Source organism: Oncorhynchus keta, chromosome 27 (genome assembly GCF_023373465.1).
Source record: "Oncorhynchus keta strain PuntledgeMale-10-30-2019 chromosome 27, Oket_V2, whole genome shotgun sequence".
Lineage (NCBI taxonomy): Eukaryota > Metazoa > Chordata > Actinopteri > Salmoniformes > Salmonidae > Oncorhynchus > Oncorhynchus keta.
In genome coordinates, this window is record NC_068447.1 from 38,826,831 (window position 1) to 38,850,226 (window position 23,396).

At 43.4% G+C, this 23,396-nt stretch overlaps 1 protein-coding gene across 12 annotated transcripts in view; it reads right to left on the reverse strand.

Annotated features, from left to right (window-relative positions):
- Positions 1-263: 263 nt before the first annotated feature.
- The window catches only part of LOC118359984 (basement membrane-specific heparan sulfate proteoglycan core protein-like), a 154,600-nt gene continuing 131,467 nt past the window's right edge, over positions 264-23,396 (reverse strand). For 7 of the 12 annotated variants that reach the window (XM_035738966.2, XM_035738954.2, XM_035738960.2 and 4 more), the window contains 20 exons: positions 23,188-23,335; positions 20,545-20,661; positions 20,289-20,306; positions 19,243-19,327; positions 18,901-19,045; positions 18,609-18,711; positions 18,323-18,432; positions 18,037-18,244; positions 17,639-17,860; positions 16,720-16,964; positions 16,255-16,426; positions 11,000-11,122; positions 8,584-8,640; positions 7,430-7,505; positions 7,203-7,287; positions 6,693-6,767; positions 5,968-6,038; positions 5,682-5,765; positions 4,977-5,080; positions 264-4,735 (listed from right to left, as the gene is read on the reverse strand). In XM_035738966.2, coding sequence (XP_035594859.1) covers positions 4,563-4,735; positions 4,977-5,080; positions 5,682-5,765; positions 5,968-6,038; positions 6,693-6,767; positions 7,203-7,287; positions 7,430-7,505; positions 8,584-8,640; positions 11,000-11,122; positions 16,255-16,426; positions 16,720-16,964; positions 17,639-17,860; positions 18,037-18,244; positions 18,323-18,432; positions 18,609-18,711; positions 18,901-19,045; positions 19,243-19,327; positions 20,289-20,306; positions 20,545-20,661; positions 23,188-23,335 — 2,421 coding nt within the window. In that variant the 3' untranslated portion in view covers positions 264-4,562. The remainder of the gene's footprint in view (positions 4,736-4,976; positions 5,081-5,681; positions 5,766-5,967; positions 6,039-6,692; positions 6,768-7,202; positions 7,288-7,429; positions 7,506-8,583; positions 8,641-10,999; positions 11,123-16,254; positions 16,427-16,719; positions 16,965-17,638; positions 17,861-18,036; positions 18,245-18,322; positions 18,433-18,608; positions 18,712-18,900; positions 19,046-19,242; positions 19,328-20,288; positions 20,307-20,544; positions 20,662-23,187; positions 23,336-23,396) is intronic. The other 5 variants (XM_035738957.2, XM_035738956.2, XM_035738958.2 and 2 more) reach the window with 5 other exon arrangements.

Genomic DNA, 23,396 nt, shown 5'->3' on the forward strand with positions numbered 1-23,396 from the left:
CGCCCTACGGGACTCCCAATCACGGCCAGATGTGATGCAGCCTGGATCTAACCGTAACGATCGTATCATTTCCAGAATGTCTTAGGACTGAAGCACACGATAACTATAAGTGAATTATTAAATGGGAAATAAACAACCGCAAATACAGTATGGCTGCAACGGTCTACAGCGTCAAAATAAGTATATAACAACAATAATATGACTGAGCAAAAAATACAACTACTTAAAAAATAACGACTGGTAAAAGAACACGACTCACAAGATTATAAATAGCACATGAATGTTGTTTTAATAAAGAAACCCTTGGGAAGGTCAGGAACACGAGCATTATCATCCAATGGACAATAACATTGTGTAGTACACTTCCATTCACTAGAATGTTGTGACTCTTTTTCAACATTTGCCTTTAATCTAAAAATGAAACAGACAATATTAACCATTTCAAAAAAGGTTAAATAATATCTTCATCAATAATGAAAGCGCCCATATTTACTTCATAAATAATCAGTACATCATTCATACCCAGGTATATCTTATGTTTAAGACCACACATATAGGGCTTTCAATGTATTCATGATTTGTGTGACAGTTTCTCATCTGTGTTTATGCTGTGTTTTGGCCACAACTCCGCGCAATTAACACACTAACATGTCCCAATGAGTAATGGTAACACAATCAAAGAGTGTAACATACAGTAGTTTAGCCTAATCTTCAATTTTGTAATCTAATCGGATAGCCCAATGCAGAGCCATACTGTATATACAGTTGAAGTCAGAAGTTTACATACACCTTAGCCAAAATCATTTAAACTCAGTTTTTCACAATTCCTGACATTTAATTCTAGTAGAAATGCCCTGTCTTAGGTCAGTTAGGATCACCACTTTATTTTAAGAATGTGAAAGGTCACAATAATAGTAGAGAGAATGATTAATTTCAGCTTTTATTTCTTTCATCACATTCCCAGTGGGTCAGAAAGTTTATATACACTCAATTAGTATTTGGTAGCGTTGTCTTTAAATTGTTTAACCTGGGTCAAATGTTTCGGGTAGCCTTACACAATAGGTTGGGTGAATTTTGGTCCATTCCTCCTGACAGAGCTGGTGTAACAGAGTCAGGCTTGTAGGCCTCCTTGCTCGTACACGCTTTTTCAGTTCTGCCTGACCACAAATGTTCTATAGGATTGAGGTCAGGCTTTGTGATGGCCACTCCAATACCTTGACTTTGTTGTCCATAAGCCATTTTGCCACAACTTTGGAAGTATGCTTGGGGTCAATGTCCATTTGGAAGACTCATTTGCGACCAAACTTTAACTGATGTCTTGAGATATTGCTTCAATATAGCCACATAATTTTCCATCGTCATGATGCCATCTATTTTGTGAAGTGCACCATTCCCTCCTGCAGCAAAGCAACCCCACAACATGATGCTGCCACCCCCGTGCTTCAAAGTTGGGATGTTGTTCTTCGGCTTACAAGCCTCCCCATTTTTCCTCCAAACATACCGAATGTCATTATGGCCAAACAGTTCTATTTTTGTTTCATCAGACCAGAGGACATTTCTCCAAAAAGTATGATCTTAGTCTGGCATTTTTATGGCGGTTTTGGAGCAGTGGCTTCTTCCTTGCTGAGCGGACTTTCAGGTTATGTCGATATAGGGCTTGTTTACTGTGGATATAGATACTTTTGTACCCGTTTCCTCCAGAATCTTCACAAGGTTGATTTGCACTTTTCACACCAAAGTACGTTCATCTCTAGGAGACCAAACGCGTCTCCTTCCTGAGCGGTATGACAGCTGCGTGGTCCCATAGTGTTTATACTTGCGTACTATTGTTTGTACTGATGAATGTGGTACCTTCAGGCATTTGGAAATTGCTCCCAAGGATGAACCAGACTTGTGGAGGTCTACAATTGTTTTTCTGAGGTCTTGGCTGATTTATTTGGATTTTCCCATGATGTCAAGCAAAGAGGCACCGTGTTTGAATGTAGGCCTTGAAATACATCCACACGTACACCTCCAATTGACTCAAATTATGTCAATTAGCCTATCAGAAGCTTCTAAAGCCATTACATAATTTTCTGGAATCTTCCAAGCTGTTTAAAGGGACAGTCAACTTAGTGTAAACTTCTGACCCACTGGAATTGTGATACAGTGAATTATAAGTGAAATAATCTAAGTATATGTAAACTTCCGACTTCAACTGTAGATGTAGAAATACAAAGTACACATCCATTTAGCTCTAGCACAAACCAGTTGACAACCCCTTCTCAGGCTGATATTACTGTTGGTTATCACAGTTGTTGCACAGACACTCCACTGAGACTGTATGGACTGAGGGGTCATGGTGGGAACGCCAGGGGGGGCAAGAAACTCATGGAGGAAAGGTATTAAAAACAAACATGAAGGGAACAGGGGGATGGGGAGGCAATACACAATAACCCAAGAAAATTATGGCAAGCTTTTCTGATTGCTCTACAACAGCAGAATCAAGCCTGAAATGAAGATAAAACATTTTTTTAAAGAGACAAATATAAATAAAAATGAAGCAACTTTAAGTTAACTGATGGTGCTCATTTTCAGAATATTAATCAACATAATCTTAAGATTACAAAAAGTGAAAAGTTTGTGAACCTCATGATGTGAATTTTGATGCCGTATTTGTCAAGAGGTAAACCAGTGTGGGCGAGCATGCTCATTGGAGCTACATAGGTCACAGCTTGCTAGCACCCCACCAGGGAGGTTGCAACTGCTTTCTCCTAAAGTAATTGACTCTGACTGATGTGTGTCCGTTAGTCCCCCTCCAATATGTCTACCCCAATAAGAAATGATTTTGGCATGAATGTGCTTCCATACAGTGTTAGGCACAACAGCTAACAAAATGATGCAGCTGTTAAAGAGTTCAATATCAGACTTGTTAGTTTCTAGAAGACTGTAACCAGGGCTAGTTGCTACTGAACCTGAAACTGACTGAGGAGCATCTTGAGGCAGATCTGCGGTGACCCTCCTGAGGATTTAGATGGTCGAGACTCACATTCAGTACACACACACACACACACACACACACACACACACACACACACACACACACACACACACACACACACACACACACACACACACACACACACACACACACACACACACACACACACACACACACACACACACATACAGTAACAGTACACACTCGCTTTCAGTACACATATACAGTTCATACACAAACATCTTATAGAGGTTTAAAGAGGGGGGGGTGGGTGAGGGGCAATACATACATACTGAACTTATAAGTACACATGTAGCCACTCACACACACCCAGACTAAACTGATATTTTACCTGACTGGCAGATAGTTGCCACATGGCTGACAGCAGAAGTAAAATGACAAAATGTCTTAGAATTCTCAGAGCCAGTCATAATTTTAAAAAACACAATACAAATCGCCATTAATTCTTTAAAACACCTTGACGTCTTTTGGAGATCTACTCAATCAAATAGGACGTCGGAGGAGACACTTAAACGAAGACGATTTCAGCTAATACTAAAACAAACCTCAGATCTCATGCATATCTGGAGAACACCACAACCTCCCCAACCTCAGGAGAGGTGAAATAAAGTAGGCACGTGTAGCATGTGTTTTACACTGATATTCTTTCAAATGTAGAAATGAAGAAACACATGTACTACATTATTATAAGGAGACAGACAAATAACCGCTAGTGGGCCGTATTTCCATGTCAAACTTAATAGCACCAAGTAAAAAAAAAAAAAAATGTTTTACAGACAAAAAATGGCAACCATGCTAGGTGTGGGAAGGCAAGTGATTTCAGAAACAGTTCAGAAACGATTTGGTAGAATGGAAAAGCACGAGTACTTCTAATAGCGTTCTGCCTGTTTTTAAAATCCTGTCCTCCCCTGAGATGTGTCTTGATGATGCTTTGTGCCATGACCCCTCCCCCAATAGCGTAACACGTCTGTAAGCAAGCTCACCGCTACATTTCCCCTACAGAAGTGAAGAAAGAAGGCTTTAATGTCTGCAAGTATTAACACAACTAGGCCCTATAAAAAAAAGCCCTGGACACACACAATATTAGAACCCAAAATCAACTCTAGGACAGAGAGCAGTTATGGTTAGTTTGCATGTTCCCCCCACAAATATATAATATATATTTATATGTATAGAAATAAAAATTCAGTGCTGTAAAAACATCTCCAACTCCATAGGATCTGATCCATTGTAGAAGGCCTATGGCATTTGACTCTTTCTCATGACTAAAAGCTACTGCTGGGAGTATGAAAACTGTACTGGATCTCCTGTGTCCTTCATTGAGAATACAGCGCTAAGCAAGTGAAGACTTGTTAGTATTTGTTCACTTTTTTTTTGGTTCAATGCACAGAGAGCAAAATATAATTTTGTTGAGTAGCTTTGTTTTTGGTAGCAGCAAAGCACCATGTTTTTTTTTCAAAGTGACTGTATGTATGTATGTGGGCAAGTCTCTCTGAGTCTGATTGAATCTTGTCTCCATAGTCTCTGGGTGTGTGTGTGTGTGGGGGGGGCTGCTATAGGTCTATGAGGAGCAGCGCCCAACGTTGATGCCATTCTCTGCGGCGGCCTGCAGCTCGATGGGTCTGGCTGGCTGATCTCCCGGCCGGGCGTTCATCAGAGACAGGTTCCTCACACAGCCTGTGAGCCCCGAGGAGAACTTCCCTCCCGTCATCGCAGATATATCTGGGGCTCCCCCTGTAACAAACAGAGACACATGAGCGCACACACACAGTGCATGTCCTTAGAGAAGACATAATATCACCTCTTTTAGTCAGTCATTTCCCTATTGATTTTGGACACTACCTATGGATATTTAGACACTTTGGGAAAGGGTAAAGTTCACATTTCCAACAGGATATTTAAGGTACTGTATTTCTCTACTCTTTGGAGACTGAAATATAATACTTGAGATTTTCCCAACAGGAAGGAGACGTACCCAGGTATACGTTGCCTTTGGTGTTCACCATGATGCTTTTGCCTTGTGATTGTCCTCGTTGAATGGCTGCTCCGTCTACCTGAATATATCCCTGTTTACCAGTTCTGATCACACAGAAGAAAACTTCCCTTACTCGTATGATCAAGACACTTTGTCACAAAGCAGAGTCCATTCATTGAGAAAATACACCCCGACCAAAAATCGATTCAAAATAGATCCATCAGTGACATGAGAAATACATTTTTAAAGGCACTGTGGAGGTGAAAAATAAAAGGTAAAAAAAAGACAGTCCCTCCAGGAGTTTTGGTGATATTTGCAGGCAAAAAATGCTTGATTTTGCTGAAGCAATTCAGATTTTGCATGGCAACATTTGTCATGAAAATGTGCTGACGAGGGAAAATGTTGACATCTGGCTTGATTGAACCATTTATGAGGTAAATGTGGGGTGATTGGGTTGAAATTGTGAGCCCTCTTTTTGTACTGTGGGAATGGCTCAGTTTAATTCGATAATAATGCGATGATTTCACTGTTTTAAGTGGAAATAGTGCGGTGATTGGTCAAATATGCAAGCCCTCGTATAATATGCAGGGAATTGTTGATTAATCCCCCCCAAAAAATTGAGATTGCAGAATGGTGGAATCCCGGAGGTACTGATAATAGGAGGTGTAACAGAACACGAGTGGAAGGTCACGTATGGTACATTACCTCACGGCAGTGACCTTGTGCCATCTGCCATCATTGATGGGCTCTCTGGACTGTATCTGAGACTCTCCACTGCCCAGCTGGTAGCTGTGGACAGACAGGGAACATGCAACAGTAGCATTACTACTACAGTAGGACGACATACAGGAGAATGAGCAACTATGTGCTTACTTAGGACTGGTGTAAACACTTTGGCAATCAGTTATATACGAACCGTAAGCATGGCATATTCCTTATGCAACCACAATTATCAAAAAGAAAAACAGTCATGACAGTGATGCTTTCTTACCTGAAGACTAAGTGTCCGTTTTGCAGACCAAGACTTATAAAGTCCTTGCCCTTTCCTTGATCTCCAAGCTCCTGGAAATAAAGTTGTTTAGGTGACACATATATGTATGTTATGACAGTATATTGATATATTAAAACCATAATGGATTTTTATTTATTTACTGAGTGCACATATTCTCTGTTATTAAGACTTGTGGAGTTACCTGTATTGTAGAAGATACATACATATATTTTTTTTATACCTATTCAAGCTTTGATCACAAACCTGAATCAAGCTCCTTTTGGTAGTACAGTACAAGCTAAGTTACATGCAACATAACAATAAGCATTGAAGCTGCCACAGCGATGGTGCATATTATAGTACATTGTTAAAGATTGATTGAATTGATAGCTAAAAGTGGTAGGCTGCTCCAGCCAGAGACAACGAAAGCCAAGTAGCCTTATCCAGATTGTTGTACATTTCAAAACATGTCGTCCATTAGTAGTGCAAGTGTCAAATTCTCACAATACATCTATACATGAAGTACATCACAGGAGGCTGCGGAGTGGCAGGACAGCTCATAATAATGGCTGGAATTAAGTGAATGATATCAAAACACACGGAAACATTGTGTTTGATTATCAAGCCATTTATTCCATTCCAGCCATTACTGTGAGCCCGTCCTCCCCAATTAAGGTGCCACCAACCTGCTGTGAAGTACATATCCTGAAATATACCATATTTACCAGGTGTTTTGGTGAGGTGGATACCTTTTTACTAGCATGCATCCTGCGGAAATGGCTAGCGCCATTAAAGGGCTCCTGGGGAAGATGGGAGTGGGGTCGGGTGTGAGAGGCAAAGAGTCAACCAGGCAACATGCAGTGCAGGCAAACAAAACAGTGCTGTCAAACCATGCCTGGACCTGGGACTGTCACATGGCTCGCTCAGAGCCAATCATGCCAAACCGACAGCCATTCTGTAAATTGCATCAATCTCAATGAAACGAGTAAGGAGTGAGCAGTGAGAGCCAAACATTATTAATAACCAAACAGAAAAGAGCAGTTGAATGTCAAGCGAACCCATTTGAGTCTTAGAAAAGCTACTCATACACATCAAATGTATTATTATTAATGTGAGTGTAAAAAGGTAGGTCATTTTGTGAAAGTGGGTTATTGGTAAACGTGTGATTAGATGGTAAGGATGATAAGGAGTGCTGCGTGGTGGGGTGGGGTACGGTGGCAAAGGTTAGGACATACTACTCCCTGCCACAGGATCAGGCCCTCTTTGGAGGAGGTGTTGACCTTGAGCTCCATCTCGATGGTCTCTGGAGCGTCAGGGCCGCTGCAACACACACACAGAGCCGAGATTTTAAACTACAAAGACCACGTCAATGCCCCACTACAATAGTGACAATTTTAGAGAAGGAAACTGATACAGCTTAAATAAAGTTGCTTCCTTCCCCACTTGGGATATTCTGTCTCACCTTCTGGGGAAGATCGTCTTGGGAAGAGCAAGGTAACCGTTGTCATAGAATTGAGCTGCATACTCAATGGGGGCATCTATAAAAACAGAAAACACAACACTTTAGTTTCCTTTAGTTTCCTGTATGTTGCCATAGGTGGCAGCAGGCTGAATAGAACCATCCAACTGGCTCAGTTAGAAACACCAGTAGTTACACAAGAGTGAAGACAGACATGGAAAGAGGGGAAAAGACAGAGCATCTTCTTATTGTTTGACTTTAGGAACAATATTTGAATTAACATTTCAAATAGCTCTATTTCTGACATGTATTCCTTACAGTACAGTATTTTAGACCAATGTTGCAGATTGAAGAATCTGTATTGACAGACAAACTGTACAAAACTCCAGTCAGATGACATTCTCCATAGTACATGTCATTCCTTACACACACACACAAACTAGTCAAAAGATAGGCATATCAGTGCAGTGGGGACCCAGATGATGTAATACTCCATGTTATCATCTTCAGGAGTTTCAACACACCCCTGATAATACTTTCATCCAAATAATTTTAGTGGTTAGTAACTGACAACGAACATCCTAGTTCCAATATGTAGAAAATGCATTTCACAGTCAGTTTCCACCGACAGCAGTAGTGGAGTTGTTTGTTGTGGTTTTGGACAGGCAGTTCAGAGGACGGAACAGAGGTTCGTGTTGCAGTGAGTGGTTGGTTATTATGTCATAGACTCGACAGGACGCTTGTTTAGGAGAGGGGAAAAAAAGGGGAATTCTACATTTAAAATCTATAAGGTATCTCAAAACAAGACAAAGAGAAAGTGTCACTGGGCCAAAAGCTGCTGAGACGCAACTGCAAGATTATGTAATATCCATCTGCATGCTACAGTACACTTAGCCTTTAACATAGAATTCCCCTCTCACAACATGTCACAGATTGGACCACAAGCCACCAGTTGAGTACAGAACAGACATGTGTAGTGTTGGTTTGGTAGTACAGTACACGTGTTGTGTAATTGACTTGTTTCTCTGATTTGCTGAGTGTGTTAGGCTGGCGGCAGGGGCCCACTGGGGCTCTTGAGGGCCCTCAGGTCGGTCGGTGGGGCCCCTGACGGTTAGTCACGGTTATGTCAGGCAGAACTGAAGGGAGGGATACTGTACCATTCCCCCCGCTACCCTCCAAATTCCACAGGGCCTCGGCGAAGCTGGAGACCTGGCCTGTGTGTGTGGGATATAACCATGAGAGGCCAGGGGTAAGACATGTGGCTCAGACACCCAACACTTCAGAGCACGGCTGGATCCTATAGACTAACTGTCTCATGTTATGGAGGTTCGAGTGTGGAGAATCATCTTCATATGGGACCATTCCTTAGACGAGGGGTCTGGTTGAGGTCTAGCTAACGCAACGTCCTATGGGATAGAGCTAGTTACCAGTAGACATACAGTGCCTTGCAAAAGTATTCATCCCCCTTGGCATGTTTCCCATTCTGTTGCATTACAACCTGTAATTTAAATTGATTTTTATTTGGATTTCATGTAATGGACATACACAAAATAGTCCAAATTGGTGAAGTGAAAAAAATAACTTGTTTCAAAAAATTCGAAAGAATAAAAAACAGAAAAGTGGTGCGTGCATATGTATTCACCTCCTTTGCTATGATGCCCCTAAATATGATCTGGTGCAACCAATTACCTTCAGAAGTCACAATTAGTTAAATAAAGTCTACCTGTGTAGTCTAAGTGTCACATGATTTCAGTAACACACACACACCTGTTCCGGAAGGCCCCAGATTCTGCAACACCACTAAGCAAGAGGCACCACCAAGCAAGCGGCACCATGAAGACCAAGGAGCTCTCCAGACAGATCAGGGACACAGTTGGAGTACAGATCATGGTTAGGTTATAAAAATAAAAAAAACCATTAACTTCGAACATCCCACGGAGCACCATTAAATCCATTATTAAAAAATGTAAAGAATATGGCACCACAACAAACCTGCCAAGAGAGGGCCGCCCACCAAAAAACTCAAGACCAGGCAAGGAGGGCATGAATCAGAGAAGCAACAAAGAGACCAAAGATAACCCTGAAGGAGCTGCAAAGCTCCCCAGTGGAGATTCGAGTATCTGTCCACTTTAAGCCGTACACTCCAGAGCTGGGCGTAACGGAAGGGTGGCCAGAAAAAAGCCATTGCTTAAAGAAAAAAATAAGCAGACACATTTAGTGTTCGCCAAAAGGCATGTGGGAGACTCCCCAAACATATGGAAGATGGTATTCTGGTCAGATGAGCCAAAAATGTAGCTTTTTGGCCATCAAGGAAAACACCATGTCTGGGGCAAACCCAACACCTCTCATCACCTCAAGAACACCATCCCCACAGTGAAGCATGGTGGTGGCAGCATCATGCTGTGGGATGTTTTTCCATCGGCAGGGACTGGGAAACTGGTCAGAATTGAAGGAATGATGGATGGCGCTAAATACAGGGAAATTCTTGAGGGAAACCTGTTTCAGTCTTCCAGAGATTTGAGACTGGGACGGAGGTTCAGCTTCCAGTAGGACAATGACCCTAAGTATACTGCTAAAGCAACACTCGAGTGGTTTAAGGGAAAACATTTAAATGCCTTGAGAATCTGTGGTATGACTTCAAGATTGCTGTACACCAGCGGAACCAATCCAACTTGAAGGAGCTGGAGCAGTTTTGCCTTGAAGAATGGGCAAGAATCCCAGTGGCTAGATGTGCCAAGCTTATAGAGACATACCCCAAGAGACTTGCAGCTGTAATTGCTGCAAAAGGTGTCTCTACAAAGTATTGACTTTGGGGGGAGGGGGGTGAAAAGTTATGCATGCTCAAGTTCAGTTTTTTTGTAAAAAAATATTTTGAATCTTCAAAGTGGTAGGCATGTTGTGTAAATCAAATAATACAAACCTCCCCCCAAAAAATATATTTTAATTCCAGGTTGTAAAGCAACAAATAAGAAATTGCAGAGAGGGGTGAATACTTTCGCCAGCCACTGTAACAATCTCGCTCAATATGATACGGGTGTATTCTAAAACTAATGTGGTGCTGTGAAGAGATTTCCAGACATTTCTTTATCTCCTAGTTACTGAAGACACAGCACTGCAAACAAAATCATCATTCACAATTATACCATACATCAGCTTTTATGGTAACAGGGCAATTCTTGGAGTAATTGGTAAAAAACTAAAATACAATATATTAAAGTGTTTTAATAAGGTTTATAATAATTCCTTATCCAGATACTTTTATCCAGAATTGTTCCATTCGCTCTGCTGGTCTCCCTCATTCTCTTTGAAAACAAAGTTACATCTCAAAGGACTAAAAGATAATATAATAGATGTCATTTAGCAGACGCTATTATCCAAAGCGACTTAGTCACACGTACATGTTTAAGTATGGGTAGTCCTGGGAATTGAACCCACTATGCTGATGTTGCCACTGCCAGCGCCATACTCTACCAACTGAGCTTCAAAGGACCACCAAGACCCCAACAGAGGACCAAGATATAGTGGAATGGTTGTGTTGTGTCCAGTGTATAGGAAAATAAGAGCAGTACTTACTCTGTCCACAGATGGGGCCATTGAAGCCTACGGGACACACACACTGGCCATTCACACAGCTGCCTCCATTCTGGCACTGGTCACTGCTCTGGCAGGTGTCCCTCACCACCTCACAGCGCTCACCTGCAGAGGGCACAGGGGTTAGAAGGGTCAAAGTGGCATTAGGAGGACAGATACACACTGCAGTGACCCCATTTGCTAAATAGTTAACCAATAGCTACCTGGACTATCTGCACTGACCCATCTTTGCACTAACTCTTGACTCTCATCACATACGCTGCTGCTACTCTTTATTATTGATCCTGTTGCCTAGTCACTTTATCCCTGCCTATATGTACAGTACCAGTCAAAAGTTTGGAAATCTACTCATTACAGGATTTCTTTATGTTTGACTATTTTCTACATTGTAGAATAATAGTGAAGATATCAAAACTAAACTCAGCAAAAAAAGAAACGTCCCTTTTTCAGGACCCCGTCTTTCAAAGATAATTAGTAAAAATCCAAATAACTTCATAGATCTTCATTGTAAAGGGTTTAAACACTGTTTCCCATGCTTGTTCAATGAACCATAAACAATTAATGAACATGCACCTGTGGAACGGTCGTTAAGACACTAACAGCTTACAGACGGTAGGCAATTAAGGTCTCAGCTATGAAAAGTTAAGACACTAAAGAGGCCTTTCTACTGACTCTGAAAAACACCAAAAGAAAGATGCTCAGGTTCCCTGCTCATCTGTGTGAACGTGCCTTAGGTATGCTGCAAGGAGGCATGAGGACTGCAGATGTGTCCAGGGAAATAAATTGCAATGTCCGTACTGTGAGACACCGAAGACAGCACAACATTGAGACAGGACGGACAGCTGATCATCCTCGCAGTGGCAGACCACGTGTAACACCTGCACAGGATCGGTACATCCAAACATCACACATGTGGGACAAGTACAGGATGGCAACAACTGCCCGAGTTACACCAGAAACGCACAATCCCTCCATCAGTGCTCAGACTGTCCGCAATAAGCTGAGAGAGGCTGGACTGAGGGCTTGTCGGCCTGTTGTAAGGCAGGTCCTCAGACATCACCAGCAACAATGTCGCCCATGGACACAAACCCACCGTCGCTGGACCAGACAGGAATGGCAAAAAGCGCTCTTCAGTGACAAGTCGCGGTTTTGTCTCACCAGGGGTGATGGTTGAATTCACGTTTATCATAGAAGGAATGAGCGTTACACCGAGGCCTGTACTCTGGAGCGGGATTGATTTGGAGGTGGAGGGTCCGTCATGGTCTGGGGCGGTGTGTCACAGTATCATCGGACTGAGCTTGTCGTCATTGCAGGCAATCTCAACGCTGAGCCTTACAGGGAAGACATCCTCCTCAGTCATTTGGTACCCTTCCTGCAGGCTCATCCTGACATGACCCTCCAGCATGACAATGCCACCAACCATACTGCTCATGCATGATTTCCTGCAAGACAGGAATGTCTGTGTTCTGCCATGGCCAGCGAAGAGCCCGGATCTCAATCCCATTAAGCACGTCTGGGACCTGTTGGACCGGAGGGTGAGGGCTAGGGCCATTCCCCCCAGAAATGTCCGGGAACTTGCAGGTGCCTTGGTAGAAGAGTGGGGTAACATCTCACAACAAGAACTGGCAAATCTGGTGCAGTCAATGAGGAGGAGATGCACTGCAGTACTTAATGCAGCTGGTGGCCACATCAGATACTGACTGTTACTTTTGATTTTGACCCCCCCTTTGTTCAGGGACACATTATTCCATTTCTGTTAGTCACATGTCTGTGGAAATTGTTCAGTTTATGTCAGTTGTTGAATCTTGTTATGTTCATACAAATATTTACACATGTTAAGTTTGCTGAATGGAATCATGTAGTAACCACAAAAGTGTTAAACAAATCAAAATACATTTTATATTTGAGATTCTTCATAGTAGCCACCCTTTGCCTTGATTTGACTGGTACTGTATATACAAAAGTATGTGGACGCGCCTTGAAATTAGTGCATATTTTTTTGCAGACAGGTGTATCAAATAGAACACAGCCATGCAATCTCCATAGACAAACATTGGCAGTAAAATGGCCCGTACTGAAGAGCTCAGTGACTTTCAACGTTGCACCGTCATAGGATGCCACCTTTCCAAGTTAATTTGTCAAATTTCTGCCCTGCTAGAGCTGCCCCAGTCAACTGTAAGTGCTGTTATTGTGAAGCGGAAACATCTAGGAGCAACATCGGCTCAGCCGCGAAGTGCTAGGCCACACAAGCTCACAGAAGGGGAATGCTGAGTGCTGAAGAGCGTAAAAATCACTTGTCCTTGTGGCAACATTCACTGCAGAGTTCCAATCTGCCTCTGGAAGCAACGTCAGCACAAGAACTGTTAGCAGGGAGCTTCTTGAAATGGGTTTCCATGGCCGGGCAGCCACACACAAGCCTAAGATCACCTTGCACAATGCCAAACTTTGGCTGGAGTGGTGTAGAGCTCACTAACATTGGACTCTGGAGCAGTGGAAACGCATTCCCTGGAGTGGTGAGTCACGTTTCACCATCTGGCAATCCGACGGACAAATCTGGGTTTGGCGGATGCCAGGAGAACGCTCCCACCCCCAATGCATAATGCCAACTGTAAAGTTTGGTGGAGGAGGAATAATGGTCTTGGGCTGTTTTTCAAGTTAGGCCCCTGAGTTCCAGTGAATTTTCTGGCAACAGTTTGGGGAATGCCCTTTCCCATTTCAGCATGACAATGCCCCTGCACACAATGCGAGGTCCATACAGAAATGGTTTGTCGCGATCGGCGTGGAAGAACTTGACTGGCCTGCACAGAGCCCTAACCTCAACTCCATCGAACACCCCAGGGATGAATTGGAATGCCGACTGTGAGCCAGGCCTAATCGCCCAACATCAGTGTCCGACCTCACTCCGGCTCTTGTGGCTGAATGAAAGCAAGTCCTTGCAGCAATGTTTCAACTAGAGGTCGACCGATTATGATTTTTCAACGCCAATACCGATTATTGGAGGACCCCAAAAAATATTTGTAATAATAACAATTAAAGCAATACTGAATGAACAATTAGTTTAACTTAATACATCAATAAAATCAATTTAGCCTAAAATAAATAATGAAACATGTTCAATTTGGTTTAAATAATGCAAAAACAAAGTGTTGGAAAAGAAAGTGCAATATGTGCCATGTAAAAAAGCTAACGTTAAAGTTCCTTGATCAGAACATATGAAAGCTGGTGGTTCCATTTAACATGAGTCTTCAATATTCCCAGGTAAGAAGTTTTAGGTTGTAGTTATTATAGGAGAATTTCTCTCTATCCCATTTGTATTTCATATACCTTTGACTATTGGATGTTCTTATAGGCACTATAGTATTGTCAGTGTAACCATATAGCTTCCGTCCCTCTCCTCGCCCCTACCTGGGCTCGAACCAGGAACACATCGACAACAGCCACCCTCGAAGTAAGGTCAAGGTCTCAGAGCGAGTGACGTCACCGATTGAAACGCTATTAGCGCACACCCCGCTAACTAGCTAGCCATTTCACATCGGTTACACCAGCCTAATCTCGGGAGTTGATAGGCTTGACGTCATAAACAGCTTAATGCTTGAAGCACAGCGAAGAGTTGCTGGCAAATGCACTCAAGTGCTGTGTGAATGAATGCTTAGGAGCCTGCTGCTGCCTACCACCGCTCAGTCAGACTGCTGTATCAAATCATAAGCTTAATTATAACATAATAACACACAGAAATACGAGCCTTAGGTCATTAATATGGTCGAATCCGGAAACGATCATTTCGGAAACAAAACGTTTATTCTTTCAGTGAAATACGGAACCGTTCCGTATTTTATCTAACAGGTGGCATCATTAAGTCTAAATATTCCTGTTACATTGCACAACCTTCAATGTAATGTCATAATTGCGTAAAATTCTGGCAAATTAGTTCGCAACGAGCCAGGCGGCCCAAACTGTTGCATATACCCTGACTCTGCGTGCAATGAACACAAGAGAAGTGACACAATTTCCCTAGTTAATATTGCCTGCTAACCTGGATTTCTTTTAACTAAATATGCAGGTTTAAGAAAAATATACTTCTGTGTATTGATTTTAAGAAAGGCATTGATGTTTATGGTTAGGCACATTCGTGCAACGATTGTGCTTTTTTCGCATAGCGCTTATGTTAAATCATCCCCCGTTTGGCGAAGTTGGCTGTCTTTGTTAGGGAGAAATAGTCTTCACAGTTCGCAACGAACCAGGCGGCCCAAACTGCTGCATATACCCTGACTCTGTTGCACAGAACGCAAGAGAAGTGACACAATTTCCATAGTTAAAATACATTTATGTTAGCAGGCAATATTAACTAAATATGTAGGTTAAAAAATATATACTTGGGTAATGATTTTAAGAAAGGCGTTGATGTTTAGGTACACATTGGTGCAATGACAGTGCTTTTTTCGCGAATGCGCCTGTTAAATCACCCGTTTGGCCAAGTAAGCTACGATTCAATGATAAATTAACAGGCACCGCATCGATTATAGGCAACGTAGGACAAGCTAGGTAAACTAGTAACATCATCAACCATGTGTAGTTAACTAGTGATCGTGTTAAGATTGATTGTTCTTTATAATATATGTTTAATGCTAGCTAGCACCTTACCTTGGCTCCTTGCAGCACTCGCAGTCTCCTCGTGGAGTGCAATGTATTCGGCCATGATCGGTGTCCAAAAATGCCGATTCCGATTGTTATTGAAACTCGAAATCGGCCCTAATTAATCGGCCATTCCGATTAATCGGTCGTCCTCTAGTTTCGACTCCTAATGGAAAGCTGTTATAGCAGCAAAGGGGGGGACCAACTCCATATTAATGGCCATAATTTTGGAATGAGACGCACAACAAGCAGGTGTCCACATACTTCTGGTCTTGTAGTGCATCTACCTCAGTTACCTCGTATTCCTTCATATCGACGTATTCCTTCACTGGTACCCCGTGTATATAACCAAGTTATCACTGTATTTATTGTGTTATTACCTTTCTATTATAATAAATAACAATTATCTCTGCATTGTTTGGAGGGCCCGTAAGTCTACACATGTTGTTCACAAAGCATGTGAAAAATACAATTGATTTGGTCAATATTATCAGAATAGGATAGGGTTATTGAATACCAATTCTTAAATCAATCTATGGCATATAGCTCGATCCAAACTGAAGTCCCATAGATTGTACGTCATTTAACATTTACAATGGACTCACCCTCGAAGCCATCCTTGCAGAGACACTGGTATTCATACTCAGCAGTGGGCATGCATCTCGCCCCGTTCAGACATGGGTTGCGGTCACAGGGACTGTTGTCCGTACACTGGACGATGGCCATGCTCTCTGTGAAGCTGTAGGACAGGTCCACCTTCTTACCATTGATGGACACCTGGACAAGGGACAATACACATGGTAGAGGTTAAAGGTCCTGTCAAGTCAAATTGACAGGGAAAATACATTTTGTTTTTCCCCCTCTATTGTATATTCTGTGACTGGTCTGTGACTGGATATCTGAAGTGACATTGGTGGTACTAAGGTGATTATAAACATGACATTAGTGATTATGAATGGTAATAAAGGGAATCATGAATCCTCACGTGTCCCTCTCACTCTCTGTGTGTGTGTGTGTGTGTGTGTGTGTGTGTGTGTGTGTGTGTGTGTGTGTGTGTGTGTTGAGCGCACCTCTCCAACGCATCCATAAAACATATCACTGATGTTAAGGGTCTTGGGTACGATCTCAAAGTTGGGGACTCCTCCCAGGTACATGGGGGTGTGGATGTTCAGGCCCTGGGCCTTGCCAGGTGACGACCTCCTGACCTCCCGGCCACCGTCAACCGTCAGAGAGCCGTCCTTGTCGAGGCGCCCGGCTTCCACGCGGTGCCACTGGCCACGGGTGATCGGCTCAGGACTGCGCAGGACAGCTTGGCCTGGAAACAAAGACAGTAGTAGCATGGTTTCCAATATGTCCACTATGTCTGAAGGCATCAGTGCTTTCTAGCCAGAAAAAGCTTTCAGCTTGAAAACGAAAAGATAACAGTCGGAGAGGATACACCAGGATGAGTAGCTATCGCAGTATTCTATATACTTATTTTCCACCATAATTTGCAAATAAATTCATTAAAAATCTTACAATGTGATTTTCTGGATCTTTTTTCTCATTTTGTCTGTCATAGTTGAAGTGTATATAAGATGAAAATTACAGGCCTCTCATCTTTTTAAGTGGGAGAACTTGCACAATTGGTGGCTGACTAAATACTTTTTTGCCCCACTGTATGTATATATATATTTATTATAAACTGGGTGGTTTCAGCCCCGAATGCTGATTGGCTGGAAGCAGTGGTATATCAGACCGTATACCATGGGTATGGTATGACAGAACATTTATTTTTACTGTTCTCCTTACGTTGGTAGTCAGTTTTTAATAGCAATAAGGCACCTCAGGGGGTTCTGGTATATTGCCAATATACCACGGCTAAGGGCTGTATCCAGGCTCTCTTCGTTGCATCGTGCACAAGAACAGTCAATAGCCGTGGTATATTGGCCATATACTACACCCCTTCGGGCCTTATTACTTAATTATAATGTGTCTTTATGCTCTCACCAGTCCCCAGTTCATAGCGGAATTGCACGTATCCGTCTACCATCTCCAGGGAGACAAAGTCCTCAGTCTTCATCTTCTTGCCCACGCTGAAGAACATCAGGCCGTCCAGGGCCATGGGTTTGAACTCCATCCCGATGCGCAGGTCGTTGTGGATGTTGGTAAGAGGAGGGTATGCAATGTACGAGTCCGTACCGTCAAACAGGGGAGTAGTAACCAATTCACCTAGAGGAAACAAACAGCAACCAGATGTTGAGATATTATGTGACCAAAATGCCTAAAAACAAACAGGATAGAGAGAATATCTATTATATCTAGTAAGGTGTGATTATGCGTCAATTGCAATACAGGAATGTGGGCAATGCACAGAAAAAAAAGGAAAAAAAACTGGTTTCCCTTACCGTCCATGCACTTGTTTCCAAACTTGCCCAGGTGGCATCGACAGTCGTAGCCCAGGGTTTTCTGACGGTTGATGCAGGTGGCATCCGGTCCACAAGCCTCTGGGTGGCAGTGCAGGGAGGAGTGGTGCTGGCAGTTACTCCCTGTGAATCCTCTGGGACAGCTACACTTGTACAGACTGGCCTCAGAGTCCTGGCACATCCCTCCATTCTGAAACACAACACCTCAATGAATGAACAAATTAATATATTTTTCAAGCGGGGTCTGAGGACGTGGTTGTCAGCTGACCTGACAGGGGCGGTCAGTGCAGACGGGACAGTTGGACACGCCCGTGGAGCTGCGCTGCAGATCCTTGAAGATGATCTCATCACCTTGGATGACCAGCTTACGGATGCACCCTGGATAGAACCAAGAATAAGAACCAGAACATTCCAAAACAGTGATCAGCAAAGTCTTGTTTACTGTTAAGAAATAACCAGTTACCAAACAAACAAATACTGCATGTTATAAATGTGTATCTACTGTTGTAGCACCAGGTGTTCAGGTTGAAAGTGAACAAAGAGTGATCTCTCACCGACAAAGCCGGTCTTGAGGCCAGCTGTCTTGGCCAAGAGGGTGTAGTTGGGGTAACCACCCACATACAACTCCTCGTTTAGATCCAGTCCCTGGAACTTTCCCTGTGATACAAGACAGGAAACAGTGTTCATGGATTAATCTCATTGATACTGTATGTACTTTGTATGAACTCAACAGTCTTTGACTGACTATGTGAAACTACCCGGGAGCGTCTGTTGGATATTCTCTTCGTGTGAATGACATTGTTGAACAGTCTCTGGATCTAAAAAAAAATGAGAGCGGGACACTACCTGTGAGCTCCCATTGACGGGGGCCTCCCTGTCCACTATGATGGAGCCCTGGGTTTGGTTGCGGTAGAGCTCTATGGTGTGGAACTCTCCCAGTTTGATGGGGATGGGGTAGCGGATGGTGGCCATGCCAGAACCCACGTCAAACCTGGCAGGAGAAAACAGGTTAGCATTATCGCTATCATTGTCGTTTTTGCCAGCATGATTGTGATCGCCATTATCATCAGCTAATTTTGACCGAGACTAAGGACAGTTCAAGTTAACATTCATCAATAGCTTGTTTACTCTTACACATTGAGCTCATGTAGTGTTCATAGTGCGCCAGAATGACAGCTAGGTGCTCACCTGAACTCAGGCCTGCCTCCCACCAGCCCCAGAGAGATGAAGTCTGCTCCCATGGTCCTCTTCTGTCCATTGTAGATGATCATACCTGGTGGACCAGTGGAGGTACAGTTAGCTTGGTACACACCCACACCCCCTGGAGCCAGTCAGTGAAAAACTGGCACCAAGAGGGGAGCTGAGGTCACTCAAATAAGCTGCATGCTAGCAGGTTAAGGGCCAAGCTTGGGACAGTCAAAAACAGGTACTAGTATCTGCTGCCCTGGGGCATCGCTCTGCTCTGTATCAAACTGTTCGTCTGTCTGGCTTGATCCATCTCTGCCTTCACACGGGCTGCATGCCAGCGACACATGCTCTGCTAAACTCTGCTCAACCATCATCAGCAAGGTCGAAGCCAGGGCAGTCGAAAACCATGCCTCCTCATAAATGTATCCGAAGCATCTATGGCTCTGAAACGTAGCGGTTATAGCAGAGATTTCTTAAATGCGGCACAATTGTCTTTTTTTTTTTTGGGGGGGGGTAGTAGTTTACTCTGTACAGCTTCCATGAGCTGGTATGGAAGTTGTTATCAGAGTATGTGTGTCACCGATTGAAGCACCCCACCTCGCTGGTGATACTGTACTCTTTACTAGCTTCAGAATTGCGAAGCCACATACAGTACTGTCCAATCTTTATTATGAGGCCTAATCACTGTATAGGCGAATAAGACATTAATTTTGCAATAATAAAGCTTGTCTTAAGTAGCAGCAGGGCAGTCTTGTAGGTAGAAGCTGATGCACAGAGATGAAATGGATTGTAATGATGGCATCATACTGTCCTCATCAATAGGCCAAAGACTAATGGAATGACGAGCGGGGGGCGCCAACACAGCCACCATGCCTGAATGAGGACATAGACCATTCTTCAATAGGCTTCTCTCACAGCCATCAGCTGTACTCTACATTAGTATGCATTATGGCAAGGTAAAAGGTCAACATCACTGGTGGCTTTTCAGCCCAAAAAGCATCACCTGCATCAGTCCTGAGTGTGTGAGCTCAAGCACTGCGACTCACCCGCATAGAGGATGAGACCTTCACACCACATGGGTGAGAAGAGAGGGAGTGTGTGGAGGGACAGAAGAGGGGGGTGAAATCATGTGGAAAAAAAACAAGGAAAGAGAATGCACTCAACGACACAAAGACATAACAGATGCAGTCAGGATCACTGTAGTCAGTGAAACTATCTTCAAAGCAAAAGTTGCAAATCCACTGGTGCAGAGAAAGCTATTTTTCAGTACATAAGTCTGACTGTAAGTGACTACAGCCTCACCATCAGGATTGTCTGGCCTGAAGCTAATCTTGATGCTGAAGGACTTGTAGGCGTTCTTGATGGTGGGCAGAGTGAGATAGGACAGGGGCTCCTGGGTGAAATAGGGCATAACTCGATCTGTAGAGATAAAGGATGGAGAATCGTAGAGTTAGATACTGGCAATATCGAAAGTTCCCCTCCGATTGAGCTTACTGCCTATGAACTAGAGATAGGGGATGGGGAACCATGGTGTTGGATACTGGCAATAATGTAACAGTTGAAGTCAGAAGTTTACACACACTTAGGTTGGAGTCATTAAAACTCGTTTTTCAACCACTCCACAAATTTCTTCTTAACAAACTATAGTTTTGCCAAGTCAGTTAGAACATCTACTTCGTGCATGACACAAGTCATTTTTCCAACAATTGTTTACAGACAGAATAGTTCACTTATAATTCACTGTATCACAATTCCAGTCGGTCAGAAGTTTACATACACTAAGTTGACTGTGCCTTTAAACAGCTTGTGCCTTTAAACAGCTTGGAAAAGTCCAGAAAATTATGTCATGGCTTTAAAAGCTTCTGATAGGCTAATTGACACAATTTGAGTCAATGGGAGGTGTACCTGTGAATGTATTTCAAGGCCTCCCTTCAAACTCTGTGCCTCTTTGCTTGACATCATGGGAAAATCAAAAGAAAATCTGATTTTTTAAAATTTGACATTTTAGACAATTTCCAAACGCCTGAAGGTACCACGCTCATCTATACAAATAATAGTACGCAAGTATAAACACCATGGGAATACGCAGCCATCATACCGCTCAGGAATGAGACGCGTTCTGTCTCCTAGAGATGAACGCACTTTGGTGCGAAAAGTGAAAATCAATCCCAGAACAGCAAAGGACCTTGTGAAGATGCTGGAGGAAACAGGTACAAAAATATCTACAATGCTCAAAAAAATAAAGGGAACAATAAAATAACACATCCTAGATCTGAATGAATGAAATATCCTTATTAAATACTTTTTTCTTAACATAGTTGAATGTGCTGACAACAAAATCACACAAATGATCAATGGAAATAAGATTTATCAACCCATGGAGGTCTGGATTTGGAGTCACACTCAAAATTAAAGTGTAAAACCACACTACAGGCTGACCCAACTTTGATGTAATGTCCTTAAAACAAGTCAAAATGAGGCTCAGTAGTGTGTGTGGCCTCCACCTCCCTACAATGCCTGGGCATCCTCCTGATGAGACCTGGACTAAAGCATCCGCCAACCTCTGGACAGTCTGTGGTGCAACGTGGCATTGGTGGATGGAGTGAGACATGATGTGCTCAATTGGAGTCAGGTCTGGGGAACAGGCGGGCAAGTCCATAGCATCAATGCCTTCCTCTTGCAGGAACTGCTGACACACTCCAGCCACATGAGGTCTAGCATTGTCTTGCATTAGGAGGAACCCAGGGCCAACCACACCAGCATATGGTCTCACAAGGGGTCTGAGGATCTCATCTCGGTACCTAATGGCAGTCAGGCTACCTCTGGCGAGGCACATGGAGGGATGTGCGGCCCCCCAAAGAAATGCCACCCCACACCATGACTGACCCACCGCCAAATCGGTCATGCTGGAGGATGTTGCAGGCAGCAGAACGTTTTCCACGGCATCTCCAGACTCTGTCACGTCTGTCACATGTGCTCAGTGTGAACCTGCTTTCATCTGTGAAGAGCACAGGGCGCCAGTGGCGAATTCGCCAATCTTGGTGTTCTTTGGCAAATGCCAAACGTCCTGCACGGCATTGGGCTGTAAGCACAACCCCCACCTGTGGACGTCGGGCCCTCATTACCACCCTCATGGAGTCTGTTTCTGACCGTTTGAGCCGACACATGCACATTTGTGGCCTGCTGGAGGTCATTTTGCAGGGCTCTGGCAGTGCTCCTCCTGCTCCTCCTTGCACAAAGGTGGAGGTAGAGGTCCTGCTGCTGGGTTGTTGCCCTCCTACGGCCTCCTTCACGTTTCCTGATGTACTGGCCTGTCTCCTGGTAGCGCCTCCATGCTCTGGACACTACGCTGAGACACAGCAAACCTTCTTGCCACAGCTCGCATTGATGTGCCATCCTGGATGAGCTGCACTACCTGAGACACTTGTGCGGGTTGTAGACTCAGTCTCACGCTACCACTAGAGTGAAAGCACCGCCAGCATTTAAAAGTGACCAAAACATCAGCCAGGAAGCATAGGAACTGAGAAGTGAAGTGGTCTGTGGTCACCACCTGCAGAACCACTCCTTTATTGGGGGTGTCTTGCTAATTGCCTAATAATTTCCACCTGTTGTCTATTCCATTTGCACAACAGCATGTGAAATTTATTGTCAATCAGTGTTGCTTCCTAAGTGGACAGTTTGATTTCACAGAAGTGTGATTGACTTAGAGTTACATTGTGTTGTTTAAGTGTTCCCTTTATTTTTTTGAGCAGTGTATTATTCTGACATCTCACATTCTTAAAATAAAGTGGCGGTCCTAACTGACGAAAGACAAGGAATTTTTACTAGGATTAAATGTCAGGAATTGTGAAAAACTGAGTTTAAATGTACTTGGCTTAGGTGTATGTAAACTTCCGACTTCAACTGTATATTGCCTTCCACAGTGTTTCTATACAGCTGACTGACCATGGACTTTGAGGGTTGTTAAGGCCTCCACTTTGCCCTGCTTGTTGGAGGCAGTGCACACGTAGGTGCCAGAATCCTTGTGGGTCACTTCGGGAACCGTCAAGGTGTTGACTACCTGTCTACACTTAGGAGGGAGTTCCCCATCCAGCTAGATAGAGAAGGACACAGAACATGTTACAAAGGGTCAAATCATGATCCTGTTCACCAGG